Source organism: Bos indicus, chromosome X, assembly GCF_029378745.1.
Source record: "Bos indicus isolate NIAB-ARS_2022 breed Sahiwal x Tharparkar chromosome X, NIAB-ARS_B.indTharparkar_mat_pri_1.0, whole genome shotgun sequence".
Lineage (NCBI taxonomy): Eukaryota > Metazoa > Chordata > Mammalia > Artiodactyla > Bovidae > Bos > Bos indicus.
The window spans coordinates 56,197,665-56,222,452 of record NC_091789.1 but is presented as its reverse complement, the minus strand read 5'-3'; the positions used below and the strand labels follow the sequence as shown (position 1 = coordinate 56,222,452).

The following is a 24,788-nucleotide window of genomic DNA, read 5'->3' as shown; positions in this document are numbered from 1 at the left end:
TGATCTTGATTGGTTTCTTACAGAACCTTTTCCATCTTCTCCCTATATGCAGCCTGGAAGCTTATATTGTATACTTCGCTGAAAACAAATATCAAGTGTTTTTTTGGTAACGATTTTACATCTCCTTAAATGTTGTTGAAATCACTTTGGGGGAGAAAGCAAAACCACTCTTTACATCAAAAGAGCCGCCTACAGTCATACCCGTAAAATCTTTCCCTGAATAAAGACCAATCAGCTTTTTGTTTTTTAACCCAACATTAAAACCCAAACATAAAAAGGGAAGACTGAAACCTGGGAGCTATTTGAGTTTCAAACTCTTTCCCCCTTTCCTTTTCCATGGAACCTCACCAACAGAATAGCTAATGGCTGGTGCATTTAGTTATTTGATCTGCACCAGGAGAGAATAACTTGTATGTTAAAACTAACTCTTTAACACACCAAGGTAACATTACTAAATCAAATTATCTCCCACCACCTAGAAAGAACAATCAGATATGTTACTCAAACTGAGATTCGAATTCACCAAATCTGTTTCTGCAAAGAACGGAATCATTGGTCAAAAATCCCAACAGATGCAAGAACTAGCCAATTTTACATATCATTTGTGCTGTTTAATGTCCAATTTTCATTTGTTAGAGAATCATAATCAAAGAATCATTCTCCAGACCTTTCTGGTACAACCCCAAACAAGTGATAGACAAGCTGGAAAATACGAAATGTGCATCATTCTGAAACAAATCAAGATCTTCAAATCACCTGCTATGACTGAATGGCTAATACCCCATGAAAAGAGCACCATTGTGAAGATATGACAGAGGCCAAAGTACACAACTAATTAACAGAAAAAAACATGCTATCCAAAAAGTTATCTATCCTGTGTCTACCAGAGGGCTGGCCCAGTTTACACTGTTAGCCACTAGCGACTGCTGCTCCTTAGGCCAGTCTATTTTTCATATGAACTAGTTTCTCTCTATCCTCAGCTCCTTGGAAACCACAGGGTTGTCATGGTAGCTGTTATCAGGGAGAAGGGAGTAAGAAGATGCTGACTACACCCTGTTTCTCTTCTCTAACGAGGTATAAGGCCAAGCGCCCCCTTTGTCTACACAAACACTATGCTCCCTTATGCTATAAGTAAGGTTGGCTGAGTTAGGGCTTAAATAGTCCATCGCCATCGGGGTCAGTGCTCTCTTTCTATGGGAGAAAGATCCTTGCTTTGACCCCCTTCTCCCAGCTGCAATAGGTAGATTTGGGCAAATGCTCTTATTGTTTTGCTGGCATTCTTTTTTTTTTCTTCTCTCTTCAGTGGTACTAGGGAGACTGGAGTGAGTTCTCGGTTTTGTACACCAAAGAGAATATATTTGGCTCCCAAGATGGCAACAGGGACAGGTGCCTCCCTTCTCTCTACCTGAACATCTTTCTTTCCACTTTGTTTTCATCAGTGGAAGTGCCCTTTGAGAAGAAAACACTTCCTGGTCCTCGGGAGATGCTTGAAAATTGAATGAGAGCCTCCACTTCTTTGTGACTTGCAGTTGGGGAGTCACCATCTTTAAGCATTTCCCATTTCTAGCAGGAACCAGCTATGAAGCAAAATGACTAAAAGAGGTACGTAAGAGGGGAGAGTCCGCAGAGACATTAATCACCGTGAGACTCTCCTTTCTTGTTACACTCGTCAAGTAAGAAGAGGGCCAGTCAGTGGCAAAGGCAAAGAGTTAACATGGGAGACGCAGCACTGTAGGCTGTGTGGTTAGAGCCTCGCTATTAGAGAAAGGGAAATTTCTACAGGAGATCAGAACTTGGTGCCTCGGCCCATGAGTTTCAGGACGGCAAAGTTGTAAGTGGCAGCAATCATGAAGGTGAGCTGTAGGGAAGAGAAGAGAGAAGACTAGTGAGAGTAGAAAAGGCAGCTCTCTCTCTTCCAATCCTTTTGGGAATGAGGAAGGGTAGAAATAAAATCACAGGTAAATAAAGAAAAAAATATTCTGCACAAAGGAACACATTCAGGCTTTTGCCCTGTATACTTGACTAGAAGTCCTCCATGAGACAGGCCCAGAGAATCAACTTGACAAGGATTTTTTCTACACCCCTGCTCTGCCCAGCACTGAGTTTTCCTCAGGGAAGTGAACACTACCTGGGCTCTGCCATCATCATATCTGTATGTCTGAGTGACCTAGACTTCCTGTAGAGGCATAGCCCCACTGTGCAGCACAGCTTTCTCCCACTTAATACAGCCATTTATTTCACAAGATGAGGAACAACTCAACTCTGGAGAAAACCCTCAGTGGTGGGAGCCAGGAGTGCTGCAAGCTGATCCTGAGGAGATCAACACTTATTCAGTACCCCGTGTTCTTAATAATGAAGGCATGACATTGACACTGTGCCGCGACACCATCAATAATAACAATTCTAATAGTGTTAAGAGGTCCTTCCAGTATTTTCAGGAGAGTAACTAAATCCCTTGGAAGGCATCCAAGATGGATTCCTATTTATAGTGTATAGAATTCCAGGCCACAAAAAATCACATTTAGTAAGGTTTCAGTGTTCTTGTCACTGATCTGACCAGGATGTGTTAAGAATTAATGATAATTTCTGACTGCAAAGCACTTGGCAATGTCACATGCTCTGTAAATGTGATATCTTATTATTCTTTTTAAAATTATGTATGTATGTATGTGTATATTTGGCTGTGCCGGGTCTTAGTTGCAGTAAATGGGATCTTTGATCTTTGTTGCAGCCTGTAGAATCTTTAGGAACAGCATGCGAACTCTTAGCCGTGGCATGTGGTATCTAGTTCCCTGATCAGGGATCAAACCCAGGTCCCTTGTGTTGGGAGCTCAGAATCTTAGCCACTGCACCACCAAGGAAGTCCCAATATCTTATTTCTTGACCACGAATCTCTTTCCTCCTCTTCCCTCATATCACTTTACTTGTTCCTATCTCATTTTTGAAATTTTTCTTCCTTGCCAACCCAAAGTAGAAAGACATAGTCTCTATACTCTGCCATCTCTGCCCAGGAGCTTCTCTCCAGCATTTCAAGTTTAGAAGGAATCTATCTTTTTACCTTTCAGTATAGCTGTCTCCAAGCTATCCCAGGACCATTTATTTGCCAAGATCATTCAAAGACAACTCACCAGGGACACCAGTGTGGCTGCAGCCCCCACAAACGCAGCAATAAACAGATGGAAGGTCATTTGGAACTGTAAGAAAATGCAGAAGAACTGGGTCTTGCAACCGCAAAACTAAGCTGTGCTGTAGATTGTGAAGCGCAACTTTCAGAAGGTGTTGATTTTTTTGTGTGTTAATTTGGCATCTCTAACTAACTTGTCACATCTATAGGCCTCCCATTCTTCCGTGTACCCATAGCACCCAGAACACAGAATACTCATAAAATAACATAGTCCTCCCAAATAATCAACTGGTTCCCCACGGTTGTGCCTGGGATCCCAAAACATTTTGCTTTCAAAGAAATAGTTTACTGCCTTCTTCCTTCCTTTTATTCCCCTGCTGCATTTGTGCATAATATCCATTTTCAATAGTGTTTTCCTTTTTCAAATGTACTTTCTTTTTAAATGAGATTGAGAAGTTCCAAACGAAATGTGTGTTATAAAATCGATGAATATCTGTGCACAACTCATTTCCTTGATAAGGTTTTTAAGAATAAAAATGTTCACTTGAGGGGTTTTGCCATTAAGCTCTATCTTTACCTAAATCTACAAATTTCTCTTTTAAGAGAGTAAGCCTTAGAATGGAAGGTTTTATCTGCTGTTTTTAGGAAACTAGATATTTTACCAAGTATACGCTCACTGGCTCAGGCGATATTTCATAGAAGGCAATCTGCTAACTCAAAACCCAGCAAAGAGAAACTGTAGTCCTTAAAATCCAAGATGGGTAGAAATGTTACAGTTTGGGCCATTTCATTGTAAAATAACCCAATGGCTCACTCACCTCAGCTGTTTTGCAGATGGACAGAAGGTTGGAGCCACACACCTTGCCAGGGAAAGCATTCCATGGGAGAACACCTAAGTAAGAGACAAATATCACAAGGTAAACTTCACAGAGCTTTGGGGTTACCTGGAGAACTTTCATCTTTAATCATCCTGGCTGAAAAGTTGGGTCCTACTAATTATCAGGATTTTCTTTTCTAAAGATTTACTCAAAAAATAGAGGTAGTATTGAACAGTTGAAAATTTTTCTGTTTGTTATTGAAATGGGCTGCTTCTGGTTTCAGAACAGCAGTCAACTAAGAGAAAGCAGTGCAAACAGCCAAGAAAACTCCCACCACTTCCAACAAGTGGTTTCCCTTCTCAGGGAAGAAATCTCTCTGGTTTCAGTGGAGAGGGATTAACGAGCATCCATACTTCTTATTTCTCCCCATAATTACCACCCTCCTTAGCCTAAGAACCAAATATATCATGCTTCTATAGGGAGTAGGAGAGCCAAGCCACCCTAACTCACCATACATTCTGGCATCAGCACAGAGAGTGCCTATACTTGCAGAGGTCTTGCTGGGGGCAGCAATAGACTGGCAGGTGGTCCAGGTGTTGAAATAAATGTATACAGGCACAGCAGAGCAGGCAAACACCAGGAGCCACACAACGGTCAGGGCATAGGTGATGCCCACAAACTAAAACAATTGACATGGAGTGGTTAGAAATCAGTGTCAGCCTGCAGATATTGAAATGTAAACAAAGAGATCCTGGAATGGCATGTGCCAGACATGAAACCAGATTTCAGGGATCTCCACCAAATACAATTAGTAAGCGGGGCACCTCTGCCAAATGTCATTGGCAGTATCTTATCTACTAGAGAATTGGCCCCAAGTAATGACGGGGAGGGGGAGAATGGGTGGGGGTTGGAGTGAGGAGGACCCCTGGGTTAGAAAGGTTTCGGGAGATTGTTTGGACAGATAAGGTGTGAAGAAATCAAAAGAGATCTTGAAAGAAAGTCGTGCCATTTAAATGCCTTAGGCTGAGCTTAAAAAATGCCCCTTGTCAAAGGACTTTGGATCCCTAGTTATTGAACAAAGCCAATCAGAGATTTCAATTTCCAATCCAAAAACCTTTCTAAGCCAATACTAGCCACAAAAGATAACAGCACAACCCCCAGATGTTCAGCCCCCAAATGGTCTTTAACTCTAGAGGCTGGAAACCAATGTGTACCTCACTAGAAGCAGAATAGCCCTCTGACAGATAAGGCCTTAAACGTGCAGATCTATGCTAGTTCCCTCTGGGACCTTCAACAATGTAGGATCCCAGAATAGTATGGATTCCATCTCGGAGTCAATTACTTAATTTCTATGATCCACCTTCCCTCTCAGATCAGGAACCTACATCTCAATCCACTGAGTAACATTTTAAATTCTTAGGCAGTCAGATCTACTGTTGTGGTCCCAGCTAGGAAGGGATCAAAGAGGTACCAGTAGATGGCTTAGAAATGGTCTGATTGTATGAAGCACCCCACAGAACTCAGGCTTTCCCTTTTGAGATGAAATTTTCTAGGGACCTTTTGAAAAGCGAGGCTAAGCCAGCTGGGCACCACGTTCTTCCTGACCTCATTTGGCCGTAGCCATCAGGTCCTCACTCAGAAGCCAGGCCCCTAGAGAGGACCCAGCCTTGGGTGGGGATGAGGCCACAGACTCATGCCCAGTTGTCCCCCACCCCTTGTTATTGCCACAAAATCCTGAGGATGATCACCTTGTCGGGATGTCCTAGCCATTTTCCCAAACAATGACACACCCGCTCCAAAGAATGAGCTTGATGTTGGCCTCTGGAACCCCTCCCCTTCTGGCCCCCTGTTACCGTTGCACTCAGGCCCTTGCCGCAGATGGTGGTCTTGTAGTCGCCAAAGATCTGCCTGACTGCGCCGGTGGTGTAGAAGCCCTCGGCCAGCAGGAGGGCCCCATAAAGGAAGAAGAAAGAGGCAGTTCCATAGATGACATACTGGAAAGCATGGATCCTGTGTTAACAGATAACACAAAGCCAGAAAATCTTATGCATGGAGGACCCGGTTCCCTTGCTGCATAAGTCAGTTGGACTCCTGAGTAGGCTCCTAAACAAGGCTAGGGATGCTTTAGGGGAATCACTAGGTTCTTCCTCTAGGCTTCTACCTTGTACTTATTGAGGTAACTGGAGAAGGGAATGGCAACCCACTCCAGTATCTTGCCTGGAGAATCCCATGGACAGAGGAGCCTGGCGGGCTACAGTCCATAGGGTCACAAAGAGTCGGGCACGACTGAGCAACACTTATTGAAGTAAAAGAAGATGCTCCTCCCCCACATTTGTCTTACCCTGTGACCTGAAGAACTGGGACCCTACTTTCCTTGGCCTGACCCTTCAGAGATGCTCCATCAGAGAAGAGAGGAGAGAGGAGCTAAGTAAAAAGGAAGACGGATGAAGGAAGTAGAGCCTAACTTGCTCTAGAAACAGGAGAGGCTTAGTATTGGGCTGGAGCACACTCAAGTGGTATGGTGAAACGAGAGCAGCAGCCCCACTCTTGTCTCATCAGTCTGCCTCCCGCGAGTTCTCTATATGGACCACTGCAGAGGCTCCAACTCAGTCCATGTTAACCCTACTTAGCAGAAATGAGAACATGTGAGACAAAGCAAGGGCAGGGGTGGAGTGGGTGTGGTAGGAGTGAGGTGGCAGGCAGGCAGACCTCCTCCCCTGAATGTGGCACTTCCCCTTCATTTAGGGCTTCAGATGTGCTATAGGTGGAATCTGCACACATATCAATGTGTGTATGTGGAATCTAGAAAAAATGGTACAGATGAACCTATATGCGGGGCAGGAATAGAGACATAAATGTACAGAACACATGTGTGGACAGAGAGTGGGGGGTGGATAAATTGGGAGATTGGGATTGACATATATATACACTGTGTGTGTGCTAAGTCGCTTCAGTCATGTCCAGCTCTTTGCGACACTATGGACCATAGCCCGCCAGGCTCCTCTGTCCATGGGGATTCTCTAGGCAGGAATACTGGAGTGGGTAGCCACACCCTCCTCCAGGGGACCTTCCCAACCCAGGACCTTCCCAACCAAGAACCTTGGCAGGCAGGTTCTTTACCACTAACACCACCTGGGAAGCCCCATATATATATATATATATATTCACTTTCACTATATATACACTACCATGTGTAAAATAGATAGCTAGTGGGAAGCTGTTCTATTAGCACAGAGAGCTCACCTCTGTGTTCTATGATGACCTAGATGGGTAGGATGGCAGGTGAGGGTAGGATGGAGGTCCAAGAGGGAGGGGCTATGTGTATACATATAGCTGATTCACTTTATTGTACAGCAGAAACTAACACAACACTGTAAAGCAACTATACCCCAATAAAAAATGTTTTTTAAAAAAGAAGGAAGACCCAGGAATTCTGTCTGGCTCCACACCAATCCCCTACTAGTCACTAAGGTACTGATGAGTTCTGTGTCTCGAAGATAGACAGGATTGGTGGGGGAGAGTAGGTACTTACACATTGATAAGATACTCATAGTCCTGGTAGTTTTTGGAGAAATATGTCTCAATTAGCTTTTCTGTACCAGTGAGTGCTTCATGTCCACAGCCACAGAATAGTGCCACCCCAAAGAAACACAATCCAGTGGCCACCAGGGAAGCAAAGGGGGCCCCTACGAGACATCTTGCACAGCACTCTAATAAGCCTGAAGAAAAAGGAGGGCAAACAGTCAGGGATGTACAATACATAGTTCATCACTCATCTCTCTCTGCCAGCCCAGCCAGGCCCTGTGCTCACATGCATGGATGCAGGGATGGAGGAGGGGTCACCTCAGAGACCAAAAGCAGGAGAGTCTAGAACCTCAGAATTTTGGAATGTGAGACTGACTCCCCCCAACCATATTTTGTTCCATTCTTGAAGATAAATCCTTGCCTTGAATTCCCAAAATGTCCATGAGTTTTTGAATAATCAGTATTCAAGTAGGCCACTAGAAAGATGGTGCTCTCATTCCCTCCTTTCTTATCCTTCTGATTTGTTTGTTTTCGCCATTTATCAACTTTTATGGAGTACTTACTATGTGTCCAGCATTGTGTTAGGTGTCACATGGAGTGTGAACATGTAAAAGACATAGACTCTGCCATGGGGACATTTTTGTTTATGGAGGAGAATGAACTAGGTAGACCTGACATTTTCAACCAACAGTTTCAGGCAGCCTAGTAAATGGTTACAAAGGGTAAATGCCCTTCCAATTTCATAGAAATATTTATATTGTCAGACAAGAGTTGACCCTTAAAGAGCATTTCAGGTGGGAAAACTGAAATTGCATGTTCCTGGGTATTTCTGAACATTGCATTTGCAGCACAGAATGCTTTATTCTTAGTCTGGATGTCTGGAGAGCACTCCAAAGAAAGGAGGAAACTGGCAGAGGACAGGAGATGTTCATGGGAGGATGACTATTACTCGCAGTAGTAAACATACAGGCTGAATGCTTTTGGGACACTTTGCGTGGCTGACTTGTCCCCCTATGATACAGTTTGGCCAATGTCCCCACCCTTAGTCCTACCCTGGAGTTCTGTCAAAACAACTACAAAGACACGTTATACAAAGTCAACAAAGCATGAAATGTCTTTCTGGCGTGACAAAACACACTAGGGCCTGGGAATACAGGTGTCTTAAAATGCTGAGACTCTGAAATTCCACAGATCTGGTACCCCAGGCCCATGCAAGTGTTGCTGAGAAACAGGAAGGGCACATAAGAAGTCATAGGTTCTGAGAGTAGCTGTGTCCCAAGTATAAGCCCTGAGCTCTAAGGTGTCATGTGGAGTGAAACAACAAATGTCCAGTAGATGATGGGAAAGGCACCTTCTAGTCTCTTGGCCACAACCCCAAAAGGTGAAAGAAATGAAAATCTTCAGAAAATAAGTTATATATACACTAATTTTATCCATCTATTCACATATCATATAGATATGATATATGAATTATTTTGTATATAGTATATGCATTGTTGCTGTTCAGTCACTGTTGTGTTCGACTCTTTGTGACCCCATGGACTGCAGCATGCCAGGCTTCTCTGTCCTTCACTATATCCCAGAGTTTGCTCAGACTATGTCCATTGAGTCGATGATGCCATCCAACCATCTCGTCCTCTGTCATCTTCTTCTCCTTCTGCCCTTAACGTTTTCCAGCATCAGGGTCTTTTCCAATGAGTCATCTCTATGCATCAAGTGGCCAAAGTATTGGAGCTTCAGCATCAGTCCTTCCAATGAATATTCAGGATTGATATACTATATGCATATAAAAATTATTTGCGTGCATATACACACACAAATAAATAGCAAATGTGCCAAGAAGCTGCTATTTTGGGAAAGCATGCTGAAACTCCTTACACAAATAAAATGCATTGTATTGACTTTTAGATTTGGACTTTATCCAAAGCTCATTTTTTTAATGCCAGGGACCAGGAAAATCCTTTGTCTGACTCTCTTAATACTAGTACAGTTTCTTTGTAGCCCTTAGAGCTTGACCATCTGGTGATGTGCCTGAACTATGTCCATGTGAACAGATTCTGAAGGACCAAATTCTCTCTATCTTGAGAAAGCTGAGGTAGAGGCATTTGTCTCTGCTCTCAGGGCCACAGCGTGAGTGAGTCCTCTTACCCACTGTCCCCTAAAATGATAGCCCTTCCTTGGTGCTCAAAGAGCCTCTTCCTCAAAATTCTTGTGTGTCACCCCAGAGATTAGGCATAGAAGCCCAAGCCAAGCAAAATAAATAGCTAACATTTGAAGCAGAACTGCATTTCCTCCCTTCTCTAAGAACTGAAGGCCTGCTGTCGGAAAACTTGGCCCCTATGGAAAGCAATCAGTTTGTAGCTTCGCTGCTCTAAGTGGAGGCAGAGTTTACTTAGTATGAATTGTGCTTGGTAAGAGTGCCTCATTAGAGCTGGTGCATGGGGTGTGAGTGTGTGTGTGTGTGTTCCCACATGCACACATTTGTGCCAGAGAGGGGGCACATGCATGAATGCAAACATGTACATAAACGCATATATAAACCAGAGAGAAAAACACAGCACTTGAAATTGATTATTGTTCTCAGGAAACATTCAGATATCGATCTTCCTCTTTCTTAACAGGTCAAGATACTAGATGCATCTTGTAAGTCAAGAAAAGGAGCTTGGAAATAAACAGTGCTGCCATTTTCCTTCTCTGCCTATCCAAATCTTCCCCACTCCCAAACTCTTAGAATCTTCTACTGAAGAAGGTCTCTGAAGCCTGGGGGTGGAGGGAGGGGAAGGTGCATGACCCCACTGTTCCCTCTCTCCCCAGCACAGGGTCAGGGCTTGGACAGAACCCTCCATAGCTCTCCTGGACAAAGAAGCCTTGTTTTTTCCCTGAGATCTCAGGAGCCTCATTGGTATTCTGCAGGGGCCTCCAGGCCTGGGGGTGGAAAGGGGGTCAGACCCAGGGAACAATGGAAGAACTGTTTGTTTAGCCCAAAGTAAGGAGAACCATCCTCCCAAGCAAGTGACCATCCTGTGCCCACTGACTCACCCCACCTTTTTTATCCTGGAAAGGGCTAAAATGGTGGTGCAGGTGAGATCAGGAATGAAAAAACTTGAACTCTTGCTAACGAAACAGAATTCCAGTCTAAGTTTCAGCTGATGCCCCCTCCAGGGTTGTAAAGATCAGGGGGAAAGCCTCGTTAGTCCATCTGATCCCTGTATCATCCAAATAACCAGAGTATCATATATAGTGTTCTTACTGGGTGATAAAGGGCTAAGCCTTGGGAGCAACTCTGAATCATCCACTGATATTCTTTCTTCTTCAATCCATTTTTCCTCCATTTTCTTAGAGCTCAAATAACTTAGCACCCCCATTTCTGCTTTACTGTCACTCGAAGCAAGGTACAAGAAAGACCTAGGCTTTAATGAATCTCTAACGTGGAGCTGAAATTAAATGGTCCTGAGTATATCTATCACTCTTCAGCTATAAATAGTTCAACAATATCAGCATAAGATGTCCATCTCTTCACATTGAAATGAAATGTTTGTTCTGAGGGCATTTAAGTTCAGCAGAAGTGAAGAATCTCCACCAGTCAGCCCGAGCAAAAAATCAAATTTTGGATTCCAACTGGGAAAAACTCAGAACATGCAAGAAATTGTGTCATCAAAGGAGTTTACAATCAAAACATTCTGAGGAAGGTTCATTGGGTTCCCTTTAATTTGGGGTTGTGTGAACAATAACCTAAAGCCAAAAGGTCTCCATTTCAGAAGACTTCATGGTTGAAAAGTTACCGGTTTGATTCAGGAAGGCCATGAGGGATTCTGTAGAACCTCCTTGGCCTCTCAGGAAACATTCTTATATTTCCAGGCTAAGTATTGACTGCAACATGGTGGAGTTGGCAGAAAAGAACTATATAGCAATAATATTACCCAATGCAACTGAATTGAATTAAACCATCTGACCTTTTCTAAAGATTCTTATATAGATCATTTTTAAAGTCGTTACTGAATTGGTTATAATATATTGCTTCTATTTTATGTTTTCTTGGAGATTTTGGCTCTTAGGGATGTGGAATCTTAGCTCCCTGACCAGGAATTGAACTTGTGCCCCCTGCATTGGAAGGCAAAGTCTTAACCACTGGACTGCCAGGGAAGTCCCTAAACCACCTGACTTTGATGAGAGATCATACAGAAAAATAATGACCTTCCCCAGGGTTTTCCTTTCCATTCATTGAATTCAGTACAATTATTAAGCATATGGCAATAACCTAGATACTGTGGGAAACAAAAGGGAACTATAAGGCCTAGTCCCTTCCTTCAGAAACCTTTCAGTCTTGGGGAGAACAAACATATCGGCAAATCAAAGACCAAAGCTACCTACAATCTAGTATTAAAATGTGTATAACCAAGCCCTGTGGGCAAAATGTAAGCAAAGGGGAAATATTCAGTGTTGGCTAGATGTATCTGTGAACTCCCAAAACTAATCAATCTGTGATAGAACTTCAAGTCCTTCTCATTAATGCTCTTCACAGGAATCTGACAAGGATCAACAGGACTGCTGTGACTCTCGTCCATATTTCTGTCTATCCAGAAATAGATACTGGGTTGTACTGGCTTGATTCTGATGCTGTCTCTTTAAGCAGGAGCCAAGAGCTCCCAAGCCCTCCCTCCTTTCCCATGCCCTGGGCATGCCTCAAGGACAAGCTCCATGATGGAAATTCAGTTTGAATCTGGGAACCCATCAAAGGGAGGAAAGGAAGGTCTTTGATCAAAAGGGATGATAGAAAGAGACCAATTGTGCCTTGCACAAATCCCAGCCTGTCCCTTGAATCCAGCTGACAAAGGGAGAGATAGAAGAACCCTATACAATAGAGCTAAACAACAGGCAGGCTCATTGAGTGAAAAACTGGCCCCATCTCTCTAAGTCTCTAATCTGAGCTACAGTTTTACCCTCCTCCCAGAACCCACCCCTTAACCTCACCCCATGAACAGAGGCTCACTTGATCAGGACCTATCGCAGTTGACAGGGCCAAGATGCTAGAGCAGCCGTGACTGGTACCAGGAATGGATGGGGATGAATGGGTGGGTTCTAGGAGTAAAACAACAATCATCAGGACGTGCCAGAGACAAAGACTTTTGCTTCTGGCTTTATCCAAATCAGACAAAGCCCTGCTTGTAATCTTGTCTTTCCTACATGAAATCAGCACTTATACCATGTTCAAGTGCTGGAAAGGGGCTCTGTAGCCACTGAGGCATGAAAATCCAAGCTTGCTAGATAGTCAAGTCATGCAGACATAATTAAATAAAAATGAAACACAGCCTCCTCTTTGAAAAGATATTATTATTACCATGGCAACAGCATCTGGACCACTTTGTTTCCTATATTCCCTACTCCTCCCCCAAACACACACACTCACACATGCACACATGCATGGGTGCACACGTGCATTGATGTATGCCAACTTGTACCCAAACATTGGGAGGCTGGGGTAGAGACTGGATTGTTAAACTCTCTCCCTGACATGTTGTCCTCACTTTGCCCACTTCTGGGAAAATGAAAGAGAAGCAACTGGCACTAAACTGAGAGACAAGAGTTTCCATACTTCCTTCCTTAGCCCAGTCTCCCACCAATTCCTGCTCTTCCCTTGGTTGCGGTGTGAAGCTGATCTAGGGAACCTTGTTCTCTTCCTTGGGATGTCACTGACTCCTTTCCAGAGCCTGGCCTGGCAGAAAGCTCAGAGGCCAGTGCAGAGCTGAGTGATCACCTTTAGGACCATTTTAAAATAACCAAGGAGTTTTTGATGAGAGTTTGACACTGGGCAGGCCCTGACAGTGGGAAGGGAAAGGAAAGGTACTCTATTCACCTGCCAAGGCTGCTGTTATCTTTCCCAATCAGTTTACTGCCCTAACTTGAAGTTTTCTGGACCTGAAGTTCTGTGGGCAAGGAGGGCATTTCTACTGTTGCTTTCTTTCAACACCAAGAACCCTGGGGATGGTTTTCAAGGCTTCAAGGTAACACACAACAAGGGGAAAAGATGCCATTGGCTAGGGTTCTGCTTTCATGGGTTTGGAGACTGTATTTTCCCTCCTACCCATTTCTCAAGGGTTTCTTAGGTCTATTTACTACTCAGAGAGATTTGAGAGCGTAGTTCTAGTTGTCAGGTTATTGAGTAAATTTCTGGCTTTCCTAGAAGAAACCCAGGGCAAAAGGCCCTTGAAGCAGAGCAGACCTTCCAATCTGCCTGGTTCTCCTCTGGCTCTGCCGGGCCGAGGTGAGGAGTGGGGTGGGGAAGGGTACATATGATCGTTTTAGTCAGTTTTAGTCAGTGTCTCTAGGAAAAGTACATAAATGTGCTGGTTTCATCTGCTTTCTTTTTAGCTCCTGGCACTCTTGCAGACTTCTTGCCATCATGATGGGATTCAGTTAGTCTTCAGGCATTTTGTAAAAACCTGGACCCCTGCTCTGCCTTCACACTTTTTGCCTGGGTTGCACTCACACTGTGAGCCAGCCAAAACTACACTGCTCAGCAAACAGCCACCTTTGGAGGGAGGCATCATAGTCTGGTTACCAGGGTAACAGCCACTGTTCTCAGACATCAGGCTTTGCAAGAGCCAATATTTTGCTGTTCAGTAATGCCATTGTGTTGCTAAGCAGAGAATAATCAGCTACTGCTCTTTGGCTCTTTTCCAGTTCCATTGTTATCCGAAAGACTCATTTGGAACATCCCTCTCCCAAATCAGGAAGAGGTTTAATGAACTATCATGTCCCTTGTAAATCTCTTGTGTGAACACTACAGAATTCCCTGTTCCTCTTACTTGATTCTCTGTGGTGGAGGTAGTGAGCTTCCTGTTCCTGGGGATGATGAAGAAGAAGCTGTAGGAACATTGGAGAAGGGAATTCTGCACTGAGAATTAGCTCAGACAGCTTCTAAAGTTCCTTCCAGTCCAATCCCAGATTCTATGATATAATTTGTCTAGTGCAGTAGTTAAACAGCAACACACTCCCTGTCAGAAGCAGTAGCAGTCCAGTACCTTGCTAGAGATGGTCTATTACTTACAAAGTATTTGAAATATCAGTACTTTGCTATTGCATAACTGAAAACATAATGGCCACTCCATCATGCGCACCTAGCCCAAGTATGGCTCACCCTCAGAATAAGAGATCCCATATACAGCTTCGACTGTGCCCTCATCTGCAATAATCTTCCCTGGAGGAAATTATCCGCCTCTGTAACAGGAAAATGTCCCTATGGTCACCTGATTTTTCCTGCCTTTTCCTCAGGGCTTTTACTCCCTGAGGAAGTAATATTCAGCATCCTTCCTTACTCCCTCTCTGTTTTTCATTCACAACCTACCCAATCAGCTGCCCTGACTTCAGGTAAGGTTCTTGACATTACCTAGGACAGGAATTGAGTTCTTGCAATATTCACCTCTCATCTGGCCCCACTCAACTGGACAATTCTTGCCCAAGTGCTCCAAGTACATGCAAAGAAAGCTCAATCATTTCAGGAAGAATAAGAGACAGCCTGTACATGCATCATTGTATAATAATTAGTATTATTATTATTTATAACCGTTATAGAGTTTGCCCATTTTCAAAGTACTCCCACATATTATTTTTTTATTTTTATAACTCTGAAAGTAGACAAAGCAATTATCATTATCCCTATTTTCGAGATGATGACGTAATAATTCATAGCAACCTACCCAATGTCACGAAGTTCATAAGTAGCAGATCTGGGATTTGAACCTCATTATGTTCACTTCTAGTCCAGTGCTCATGCCTTCTTAATTATCTTGCCTGAATACATGCCTCAAGAGCTCTTTCAGTGTTTCAGGATGAAACAACCTAAAAACTGACACTAGCCTAATATAATTGAAAACCCATCTCCATAGATGCTTTTGGAACCTTCTGGGTAATACATTTGATGGTGAACGCACAGGACAGTTGATTCTCATTTCATTTAGGACACATTCAAGCTGTTGCTCTTGTTTTGCCAAATGTGAGCAATGTCTACATGTTTCTGTGGCCTCCTGTATGGACAAAAATCCTTGTGCTCTGTACATCTCACACTGAGTGGACACTACAGGAGACCAGACCATGTAGCTTCTCTCTACGGAGATGCCCTCAGGACTCAACCAAGTCAGCAAGAGCCCTAAGGTCCCAGTAGCCTCCTTGTCATAGCAGGGATTTAGAATCTGAGTCATGCCCTCAGGAAGGCTAAGACTGTAATATTTACTAGATATGGTCACCCAAACGGGTGCGTGCGGCGCACACACACACAGCAGTACCCATATCTCTTCCTTATGGTAAAGCCATTGAGGACTTTATTTTCATTTCCTGAACTTGAGATTGGCCTCCTCAGCCATGACGAAGCCTGAATCCATGTCACCCAATTTCATTCTGATGCCCCACAGGGTCCAAATTTTGTTTCAAGCAAGCAGTCATTTTGTACAGCTGAGAGCCAGCCAACATTAGTTGCCTCCAGCAGAACCAAGGATGTCAGCTGACCAGGCCATTACCAGTACATGGGGACCAGGGCAAAAGAGAAGGCAGAGGGAAGGAAGGGGGTAGGAGGACACATGACCACATCCAGCCCTCCAGACACTCTCTCCAAGGACCTGTGGGACTCTCCATGTGTTGCTGGAGTTCTTTGGCAATAAAGCATCATTCTCAGTACAGCAGACAAGGAGTTAATCTAATTGCGTGCTAAGGAATGAAAAAGAAAACAAGTGCCAGAACACAATTCATTTCAACCATTAGAAACTCTGAACCCCAAAGTTCTTGCAAATTCCTATGCTCTGGCTTGAATCTTCCAATCTAAAGTTTTTGAAACTCACCCATGTCTTTGGGACTCTGACTCCAACGGTAGCCGGCTGGCTAGTCTGTTTGTTCAGCTGGAAGGATCCTGGTCTCTCCAGTCTCCTTCTTCGGTCCTTTACTTTTTCTCTCTGAGTATCTTTGTCCTCTTCTCCTGCAATGAAAAGGGCTTTCTGATTGACAGCCAACCCCCTTAAAGGGACAGGCCCACTTTCCTCCTCCTCTCCTCCTCCCCTTCTCCTCCCCTTGTCCCCACCTCCTCAGGATACTCCCTTCTCTAAGACCTCCATCTTCTCTTTCTGCTTTTCAGTGCCAATTGTCTCTTTTTCTTTTTTTCTTTCCCTCTTCCCCTAAGGCTTGCCTATGTGGAATTTTGCTTTGCTGCAGAGACATCTGGAAATGTGGTTTGGGGGTGGAAATAAAAGAAAGAGGTCCTGCAAGCCTCCAACTGATCCTTGGGTCTATTTTGGTATGAGATGTGGCAGCATAAGTGTCGGAGGCCATGAAGGTGGTAGCCCTGGTGAGGCAGTCAGGGTCAAAACCCTAGATGTGATCTCCTAGTCCTTCTAACTCTGCCCCAACACCACCCCTCACACCTAGCTGCCCTTGACCCTACCCACCTTTACCCTCCCCCACCACTCTTTAGAAAATAAGCACTTCTCCCAATTCCTCCCATTCCAGTTTTAGAAACACAATAGAGAAAAAAATTGGCTTTTAAAAATAATTTCCTCCAAATCCTTCTTGGTTTTAACTGAATGAGGACAAAACACAAGCTGTTGATTCCTCGAACAGATTTTGACCAAGCTGGAGAAAGCTAGAATTGTAATCATTTTATAGACAGAGTAACGGAGATCCAGGGAGGGGGCAAGAAGACATGCTGTGCAGGTTCACAGAACACACTAAAGGAAAGGTGAGAGTTGGGGATGTGGGTGATTTCCATGGAAGGTAACTGACTTTGACAGAAGAACACAATCTGGGAAATAGGTAGTCAATACCCCACCCTGAGAATAGAGTGTCATGAGAGAGCTGTATCCAGGGTGATGAGAGGCAAGGAGTGGGTTGAGGTAAAGCCATGGTTGTCAGTGAGGGTGGAGGGAAGGGGAAAGAAATATGGTCCTTGCCTCAAAGAAAGAAGCATGATGAAAAATAGCCAAATCAAGGAAATAATAATATGCAAAACCTAATATTTATTATTTCTAAAGACTGTGAAAGTATTTGAGTGCCCAGGACTAGGTGGGATTCACGTATGGAAGGTTTTCTAAAAGAACTGAATCTTAACCAGTGTCTATCAAACTGCTTGTTTGTGTTCCCTAGCCCTTCAGGAGCCTCAGAAAGACACAACTCTCTTGACTTTGAGGTCTGCATCCTCCCATGGATGGCCTTTGAGGAAACTGGTTGACATATAAGTGGAGGATTACCCTACAACTCCAGGGAAGTAAGGTATGCCCTCCCTTCCTTATTTTCCCCATGGCTTTGCCTTGGGGTAAGAAAGGAAAGGAAGGAGGTACTGAGCAGAGCCTAGAATCTTTCTATGAGGGGAGAGAGGCAAAATTGTGTCTTACAGTTTTCTCTTTGAGTTGAGACCTTGGTCACGTTTCTGGCTTGGGCTCTGCTGTTAGGAAATGGGTGAGTCTTCTGCAGATGCCCCTGTGGGTACCCCAAGTTCCTGAGTCCTGCTATAGTTGAGCAGAGAATCTAGAACTTTAGAGCCTCTGCTCTTATACCAGCCCCAAGAAGAAAGGATCCCTGTAAATGCTGCTCCTTTGGCAGAACCGTATAATAGTGGTTTTCTGGAGCAGGCCAGACTAAGGTCATACGACTGATGGCAGACGGTCCCAGGATCTCTGACCTCACCAGCCCTGTTCTCCAGCCATGGACTCTGCCTGCTGTGGGACTGTGCCAACAATTAACTTCTGGATGGATGTTGTCAAGAGAATGGCTCTGGAGGAGAAGGAGGTCCAAAAAGAAGAAGTCACCAAATGCGTGCCCTTCGCTTCTCAGATGGCAGGAGCTGTGTCCAAACATCAATCTGATTGATATGATGAGGGAGATGGTTTTTCACAGCTTGAATAGGTGAGACACTTCTACATGCAAGGGAAATCACTCAGCCTGGGCGTCTCACAAATCTGTTCCCGGACTCCTACCAGCAGCCCTGGGGACTGCTAAGCTATTGGGAAGAAAAGATGTGCTCCTGATAAACTCACAGAGACCAATTTTTCAACTATATTCCCCTTAATACACATTTCTCCTCTTTCCTTCAACTCTCTTGCCTCACTATTCATTTTGTCTTCTCCCCAGGTCTCAATCTCTCAGCGTCTCTGTTTCTCCAGCTCTGTCACTGCTTCTCTCTGTCTCTCTCTTTCACTCACCACATTCCTTGATGGAGCACGTCTTCCTGTGTCTCCCTTGTTCTTACGCCTGGGATGGTAAACGGGCTCAGCCGGGTGACTGTGTCATGTTCACTGTCCCCAGCGCCTTAAGGTTCCCAGCTCTCCAGGATCTAGTATGTCACGGTGGCTGTGTAGGGCTTGACACTCTACCTCAGCTGCCACTCACCAGTCTTCTGAGTCTTTCCCACAGCTCTTATAGGGTTTTTTCCCCTCCGTCCCCAAGTGGGCTTTTTTTTTTTTTTTTAATCTATCCAACTCCACATATTTCTGTGATTCTGTTTCCAGTGGTTCTGCAGACAAAATATTCTCCAGAGTCCAGCTGGATCCCTGGCAGTGCCCAGGGATTCCCCTAGAGGGCAATACCAGTCTTCTTGGTGGTAGCCTACTGCCTGCACTGGGTGCCTGTGGGAACAATATAGGATTGTATGAAACTCACGAACAGTTTGCTTCATGTACTTCTGATGCTACCTCCAAAGATCTGGGCCTCCTTGATCATCGCTTGTTTTGGTCATGCAGCTTTCTTGCAAATAACTCCAAATGCTTAGATAAAACATCCCCCCTCTGCTGTGTGATCACACAGAACCAGATTCTTGAAAGCCACGGGACAAGAGTGTTCTATTTTCTCCATTATGCAAACCAAACTATGAAATTCAGGGAATTCCAGTGAATTTCTCCCAGGAAAGTAAATAAGGGCTCAAGTACCCAATCTGGTGAGCCACTTCTCCGTGTCCACATAAAAGATCATAAAGGGGAACAGAGAAGGCACAGTATCAGTGAAAGCTTGAACTCACCTACTAACACTGGGGCTTCTGGAGCTGAGGCTTTGCTTCTCCCCAAGATAATGTCTTCCCAGACCCAATTTTAAAAGGCAAGTGGCTTATTCTTACAGCTTTTCTGGCCCTGGCACCGAGGCTGCTTGGCAGGCAATATATCCTATGCACTTGTGGCTGGGCTTCCCTGGTGGCTCAGCAGTAAAGAATTCGCCTTTCTCCTGCAAGAGATGCAGGTTCGATCTCTGGATCAGGAAGATCTCCTGGAGAAAAAAATGGCAACCCATTTCAGTATTCTTGCCTGGGAAATTCCATGGACAGAGGAGTCTGGCAGGCTACAGTCCATAGTGTCGTAAAGAGCCAGACACAACTGAGCGACTAAACAACAACCAAAGCACCTGCAACTAGAACTTTCCATACCCAACTTCATGCCAGTTGGCTTGACCTTCCCTTTCTGGCCAAGAGAACTGAGGGCCAGAGATGTCACATACATTGAGCTGGCATGGAGTGGGAGGAAATTGGGGGGGGAGCGGTGAGCTGGATGTGCATTTGTGATGGGGAGATGCCCATGGCTTAGGATACAGTGAGGGGTAGTCTGGAAGCCAGAACAGTCAGATGAATAAACTCAGGAAATGAGTGCCTGGGGAGCATCAAACAGCTACTAGCGACATGCAGAAATCAGTTGTCCACATAATCCACCTTCATGAACATGAAAACTCACCCAGTCTTGGTACGGTGGTCCCTGCAGAGTGCTGTACGTTTGATACAATCTCTGAGTGCAGCAGAAACACTACTACTATCCTTGGCTATCAGATACTCACCTAACTTCTGAGGATGAATGTTATTTGCTACAGTTTGCTGATGGGGTACAGACACAGCTCTCCCAACACCACCCAGGAAGCAAAGGACAGAGCCACTTCTAGAGAATGCCTCTCCAAACTCTGATAACCTGAGAAGTTGCTTGGAAAATTGTTTTGCTCCAAAAAGATGTCTGCACGGAAAGCCTCTGGCCTGAATAAGAACAACCAGGGGGAACATGGACAGGTTTCCGGCTGCTATGGCCGGAGTCTCCAACCCTTTGTACTTCTCAGGCTAAGCAGAGGGCCCACATTAGAACTCGAGGCAGGGCAAGTTATGTGAACTTTGTAGATCAGTGGGATTCAAAATCAATCACTGGGGATTGGTTAATACTAAGAGCTTTCTTATACTTGTTAGGTGTGATAATAGCATGGTTGTTGTGTAGTCGCTCAGCCATGTCCAACTCTTTGTGACCACATGGACTGTAGCCCGCCAGGCTCCTCAGTCCATGGGGATTCTCCAGGCAAGAATACTGGAATGGGTTGCCATGCCCTCCTCCAGGAAATCTTTCTGACCCAAGGATTGAACTAGTGCCTCCTGCATTGCGGGTGGATTCTTTACCACTGAGCCACTAGGGAAGACCCTAATAGCATGGTAATTATGTTTTGGGAAAGAATCTTTTAGCAGTTAGAGATGCATAGCCAGATACTTACAGATGAAATGTCATGATGCTTGGGACTTTTTTCCTCCCTCACAAAATTATAGTGAGATAAAATAACATTGGCTAAATGCTGAAAACTACTGAAGCTGAGTGATGGGGACATGGAGGTTCATTATACTATTTTCTCTACTTTGTGTATGGTTAAACTTGAGGTTAGAAAAGAGGAGTCCTTATGGTTAATTTGAAACAAACTCAGGAAAAAGAAGAAAGAGAACATTTTCAAGAGCGATCTCTGCTATTCCTGGGAGGATTCACAAAATCTGATAAGAGTAAGAAGGAGACTTTTCACTCTGCATTTTTGTGTGATGGGAATTTGCACAATCAGCCTTTGGTATCCTCGGGTTCACAACCTTGGATTCAACCACTGTGAATGGTTGAATACATGGGTGTGGAAACCGTGGATACTAGGGGCTGAGGGCTGACTGTAGGACTGGGGCATTCACAAATTTAGGTATCTGTACGGGTCCTAGAACCAGTCACCCGCAAATACCAAGGGACAATTGTAATTATATGCATGCCTTAGTGTTTCAGTTGAAAATCTCATTTGAAATGTGCTTCAGGTAGATTGAGGGACAGCAGTCTGCAGGCCTCTTGAGTCTGCTCCATTGATGCTAAGAGATCACAAGAGAGAAGTCCTCACCATGACAAGCTGGCCAGCCCCCACTCCCCCCACACACCCAAGCTGCCTGTGTTTCCAAAACACTGACCTATTCTGAAACACGGGCTGGCTCCAGCCACAGGAGATGACCCCCAGGAACCCCTTCTGCACAGCTGGAGGAGAGAGGAGGATTGCTCTTGCCTGCTCCCCATGGGAAGAGAAGATGTGAGCCCTTGAATGAGAGAAAGTTCCTCAGGCCAAGAGGCCACTCCCTCACCTTCCAGAGGAACAAGGCCCCTCCTTGCCTTGCTGCTGGCCCCAAGAACAGTGAGGCCTATGCCTGCCGTGGAAGCCACCCCCTCAGGCAGATTCTCAGGCTTCCTCTTTTCAAAGCTGCTGCCCAGGATGCCAGAAATATGATTATGCCCCCTCTATCCTCATCATCATCATCAAAGTTGACTGCCCCTTCAGAGAAGCCAGGCTAAGCCCTTCAGCCCTGGCTGCTTGGCTTGTTCAAAGGAGTCAACACCACCTGTAAAAAACAGAGGTGGGCCGTACTAATACCTCAACCCAAAGCCTCACTCCTATGGAGAACATTGTCTACCCTCGAGGCTGGGATGCCTTCCTTAAGGAACTGTGCCAGCATCCAGGATGGAGAGGAAGGGGAGCCTCAGTTATCCCTGCTAAGAACGTATTCTGCAAAGAGTGAAAGTGTTAGGCACTCAGTTGTGTCCAACTCTTTGCGACCCCATGCACTATAGCCCGCCAGGCTCCTCTGTCCCTAGGATTCTCCAGGCAAGAATACTGGAGTGGATTGCCATGCCCTCCTCCAGGGGATCTTCTTGACCCAGGGATCCAACTGGGGTCTCCAGCATTGCAGGCAGCTTCTTCACTGTCTGAGCCACCAGGGATCTGTGCTTCCTATATACTCCAGGTAAGCACAGATCATGGGGCCAGAACTTAAAGAAGATGCCTTACACAGGGAGACCCACCTGCCCCAGCTGAGGCTTGCTTTCCACCTCCTCCTCCCCATCCCTGGCTGAGCCTGGGCAGCTGCTTTCCCCATCAGCATGGGCTCCTCCTGCCACTGAGTAGCACGTGGCAGGCACTGAGCCATGGGGAGCCCCCACCTCCCAACCACTCTCACACACCCCCCACCCACTTAGGAACTCCATTGCTGTGGGATTTTCTGTGACAACTGGGAGGGCCCAGGGGCACAGGGCCCTGGAGCTGAGGCTGTGTACAGGCTCTGTGGAGCTTCTGCCCCTCCCCCAGTCCCCAAAGCAGGGAGGGTTTTTGTTTTTGTTTTAATTTTTGTATTTTTCGTGAAGTCGCTCAGTCGTGTCCAACTCTTTGCGACCCCATGGACTGAAGCCTACCAGGCTCCTCCATCCACGGAATTTTCCAGGCAAGAGTACTGGAGTGGGTTGCCATTTCCTTGTGCTGGTTTTTGCCCTACATCAACATGAATCAGCCATAGATATGCGTGCATCCCCAGCAGCGAGGGGTTAATGTACTCCTCCATCCTGACTTGCCCCTTCCTAGGATGTAGATACCCTCGCCCTTGGAGGGAACCAGGTTCTTTTTTTAAGTACAGTTAGTCCAAAACCATAAAGTCTAAGAAGCAATTTCCCCAGAGGACCATCCAAAGAGGGTTTTACATGCTCCTTGGGTTATCCTTGAAAATCCTTCAAATTTTCTAAAGCGCTGCAATTATTTCCGCAGGCTGAATCCAGCAGTTCTTGGAAGAGTTTCAAAAGATAGAGTGGCAGCAGCTTCCTTTAGCCTCTGCTTCCTCCCTGCAGCACAAATCTTCAGGAAGGAAAGCAAATCCTCCCTGGTTTGTCCTCTCTACCCTGGCTATACTGCAGCTGCCCAGCCACAGAAGCTCTGTCCAATGCTCAGCCCATGGAGACACCCTCCAAGGAGCTGGCTTAGAAAGTGCCACTGAGCCTATATTACAAGCCTAGAGAGCCAGCCAATAGGGCTCTTCATTCTGGGGCAAGAGATCCCCAGCTGTCCTCAAATTTCTTCCAAAAAGGATCATGAAGTTAGCTGGAGGATGCTGGGGGTGGGCTGGCTGTCCCAGTTAAATCTCAGTTTGGAGAACGTGGCTAGTCCTGGGAGTAGCAGTCCTCTCTCTGTTAATAACTAAACAAGAAGGAAGTAGTAGAATTGCAGCATGAAGGATTTTAGCAAGATACCAAGGAGGCCTTCCAGATGATCAGAGCTCTGTAATCATAGAGAGCTGATTAATAACATAGACTCTGAAGTCAGACACACCTGGGCTTTAGTAGCAGCTCCACTAAATACCAGTTCTGTGACTTTGGGCAATTCAACCTCTCTGGGTTTCCAATTTTTCATTCCAAAAAGGTACAGTAATAATAATGAGTTATTGAAAAGATTACACAAGACAATGAACATCAAATAATTACCACAGTGCTTATGCTAAGGTGTAATAATAACAATAATAACCAGGAGAGGTGACAGAGTATTTTTGGAAGTGTTTAATAAGCATTAAGCAAACAAAGTCTGAACTTAAATGATCTCTAGAACCAACACCTTTCAGATCCAGGATTCCTAGACTTCCCTGGAACCTGTTCATCTTTTAAATGGACTCAAGGAACTACGCTGAGAAGAAATATTGAGATTCACTCAATAATTCAGCCATGTGCTCCCGTAGGTATCATCCTCACCAGGATGGCCAACTGTCTTCATTTGCCAAAAAGCAAGAGGTTTCCCAATATGTGGAAATTTCCATGCTAACCTTGGGTAAACTCCAGACAAACTGAGACAAGCTGGTCAACCTACATCAGCACTCACACCCATGCATGGCCATAAGCATGATCCTTGAAGCAGTTCCCTCAAAGGCTGTGCAAAACAGCCTGTGTCAATTTCCCAATGCTGAATCTGCTGAATAAGAAATTCCGAAAGCTCCCCACCCTACTTTCCTCTACTGTCTAACATATCATGCCAGGCAAGTAAGCGTGCCAGATAAACTACTCGATGCCTAGTTAAATTTGAATTTCAGATAAACCACAAAAAATTTTTTAGGGTAACTATGTTCCCAATTACTATTTGGGATATACTTATACTAAAGAATGTGTTCACTGTTTATCTATTGGAAAGTCAGATTTAACTGGGTGCCCTATATTTTTATTTGCTAATTCTGGCAACCATATAAGCCAGAGCAATCTTCCATGGCAAGTCAAGCTGGCTTCTGGGGAGGGAGC

General features: G+C 44.9%; 1 protein-coding gene across 2 annotated transcripts; it reads right to left on the bottom strand.

Moving 5' to 3' along the window:
• Positions 1–589: 589 nt before the first annotated feature.
• On the bottom strand, positions 590–16,456 carry PLP1 (proteolipid protein 1). Of its 2 annotated transcripts, none has more exons than XM_019956117.2 (7): positions 16,299–16,456; positions 7,475–7,661; positions 5,691–5,952; positions 4,453–4,621; positions 3,943–4,016; positions 3,129–3,194; positions 590–1,858 (listed from the first exon to the last, which is right to left on the bottom strand). In XM_019956117.2, the coding sequence occupies exons 1-7, from the start codon at positions 16,300–16,302 to the stop codon at positions 1,787–1,789; spliced, it is 834 nt and encodes a 277-aa protein (XP_019811676.2). In that variant the 5' UTR covers positions 16,303–16,456; the 3' UTR covers positions 590–1,786. The 2 variants fall into 2 exon arrangements, with proteins under 2 accessions (XP_019811676.2, XP_019811677.1); XM_019956118.2 differs by having other exon boundaries at positions 5,796–5,952.
• Positions 16,457–24,788: the final 8,332 nt, after the last annotated feature.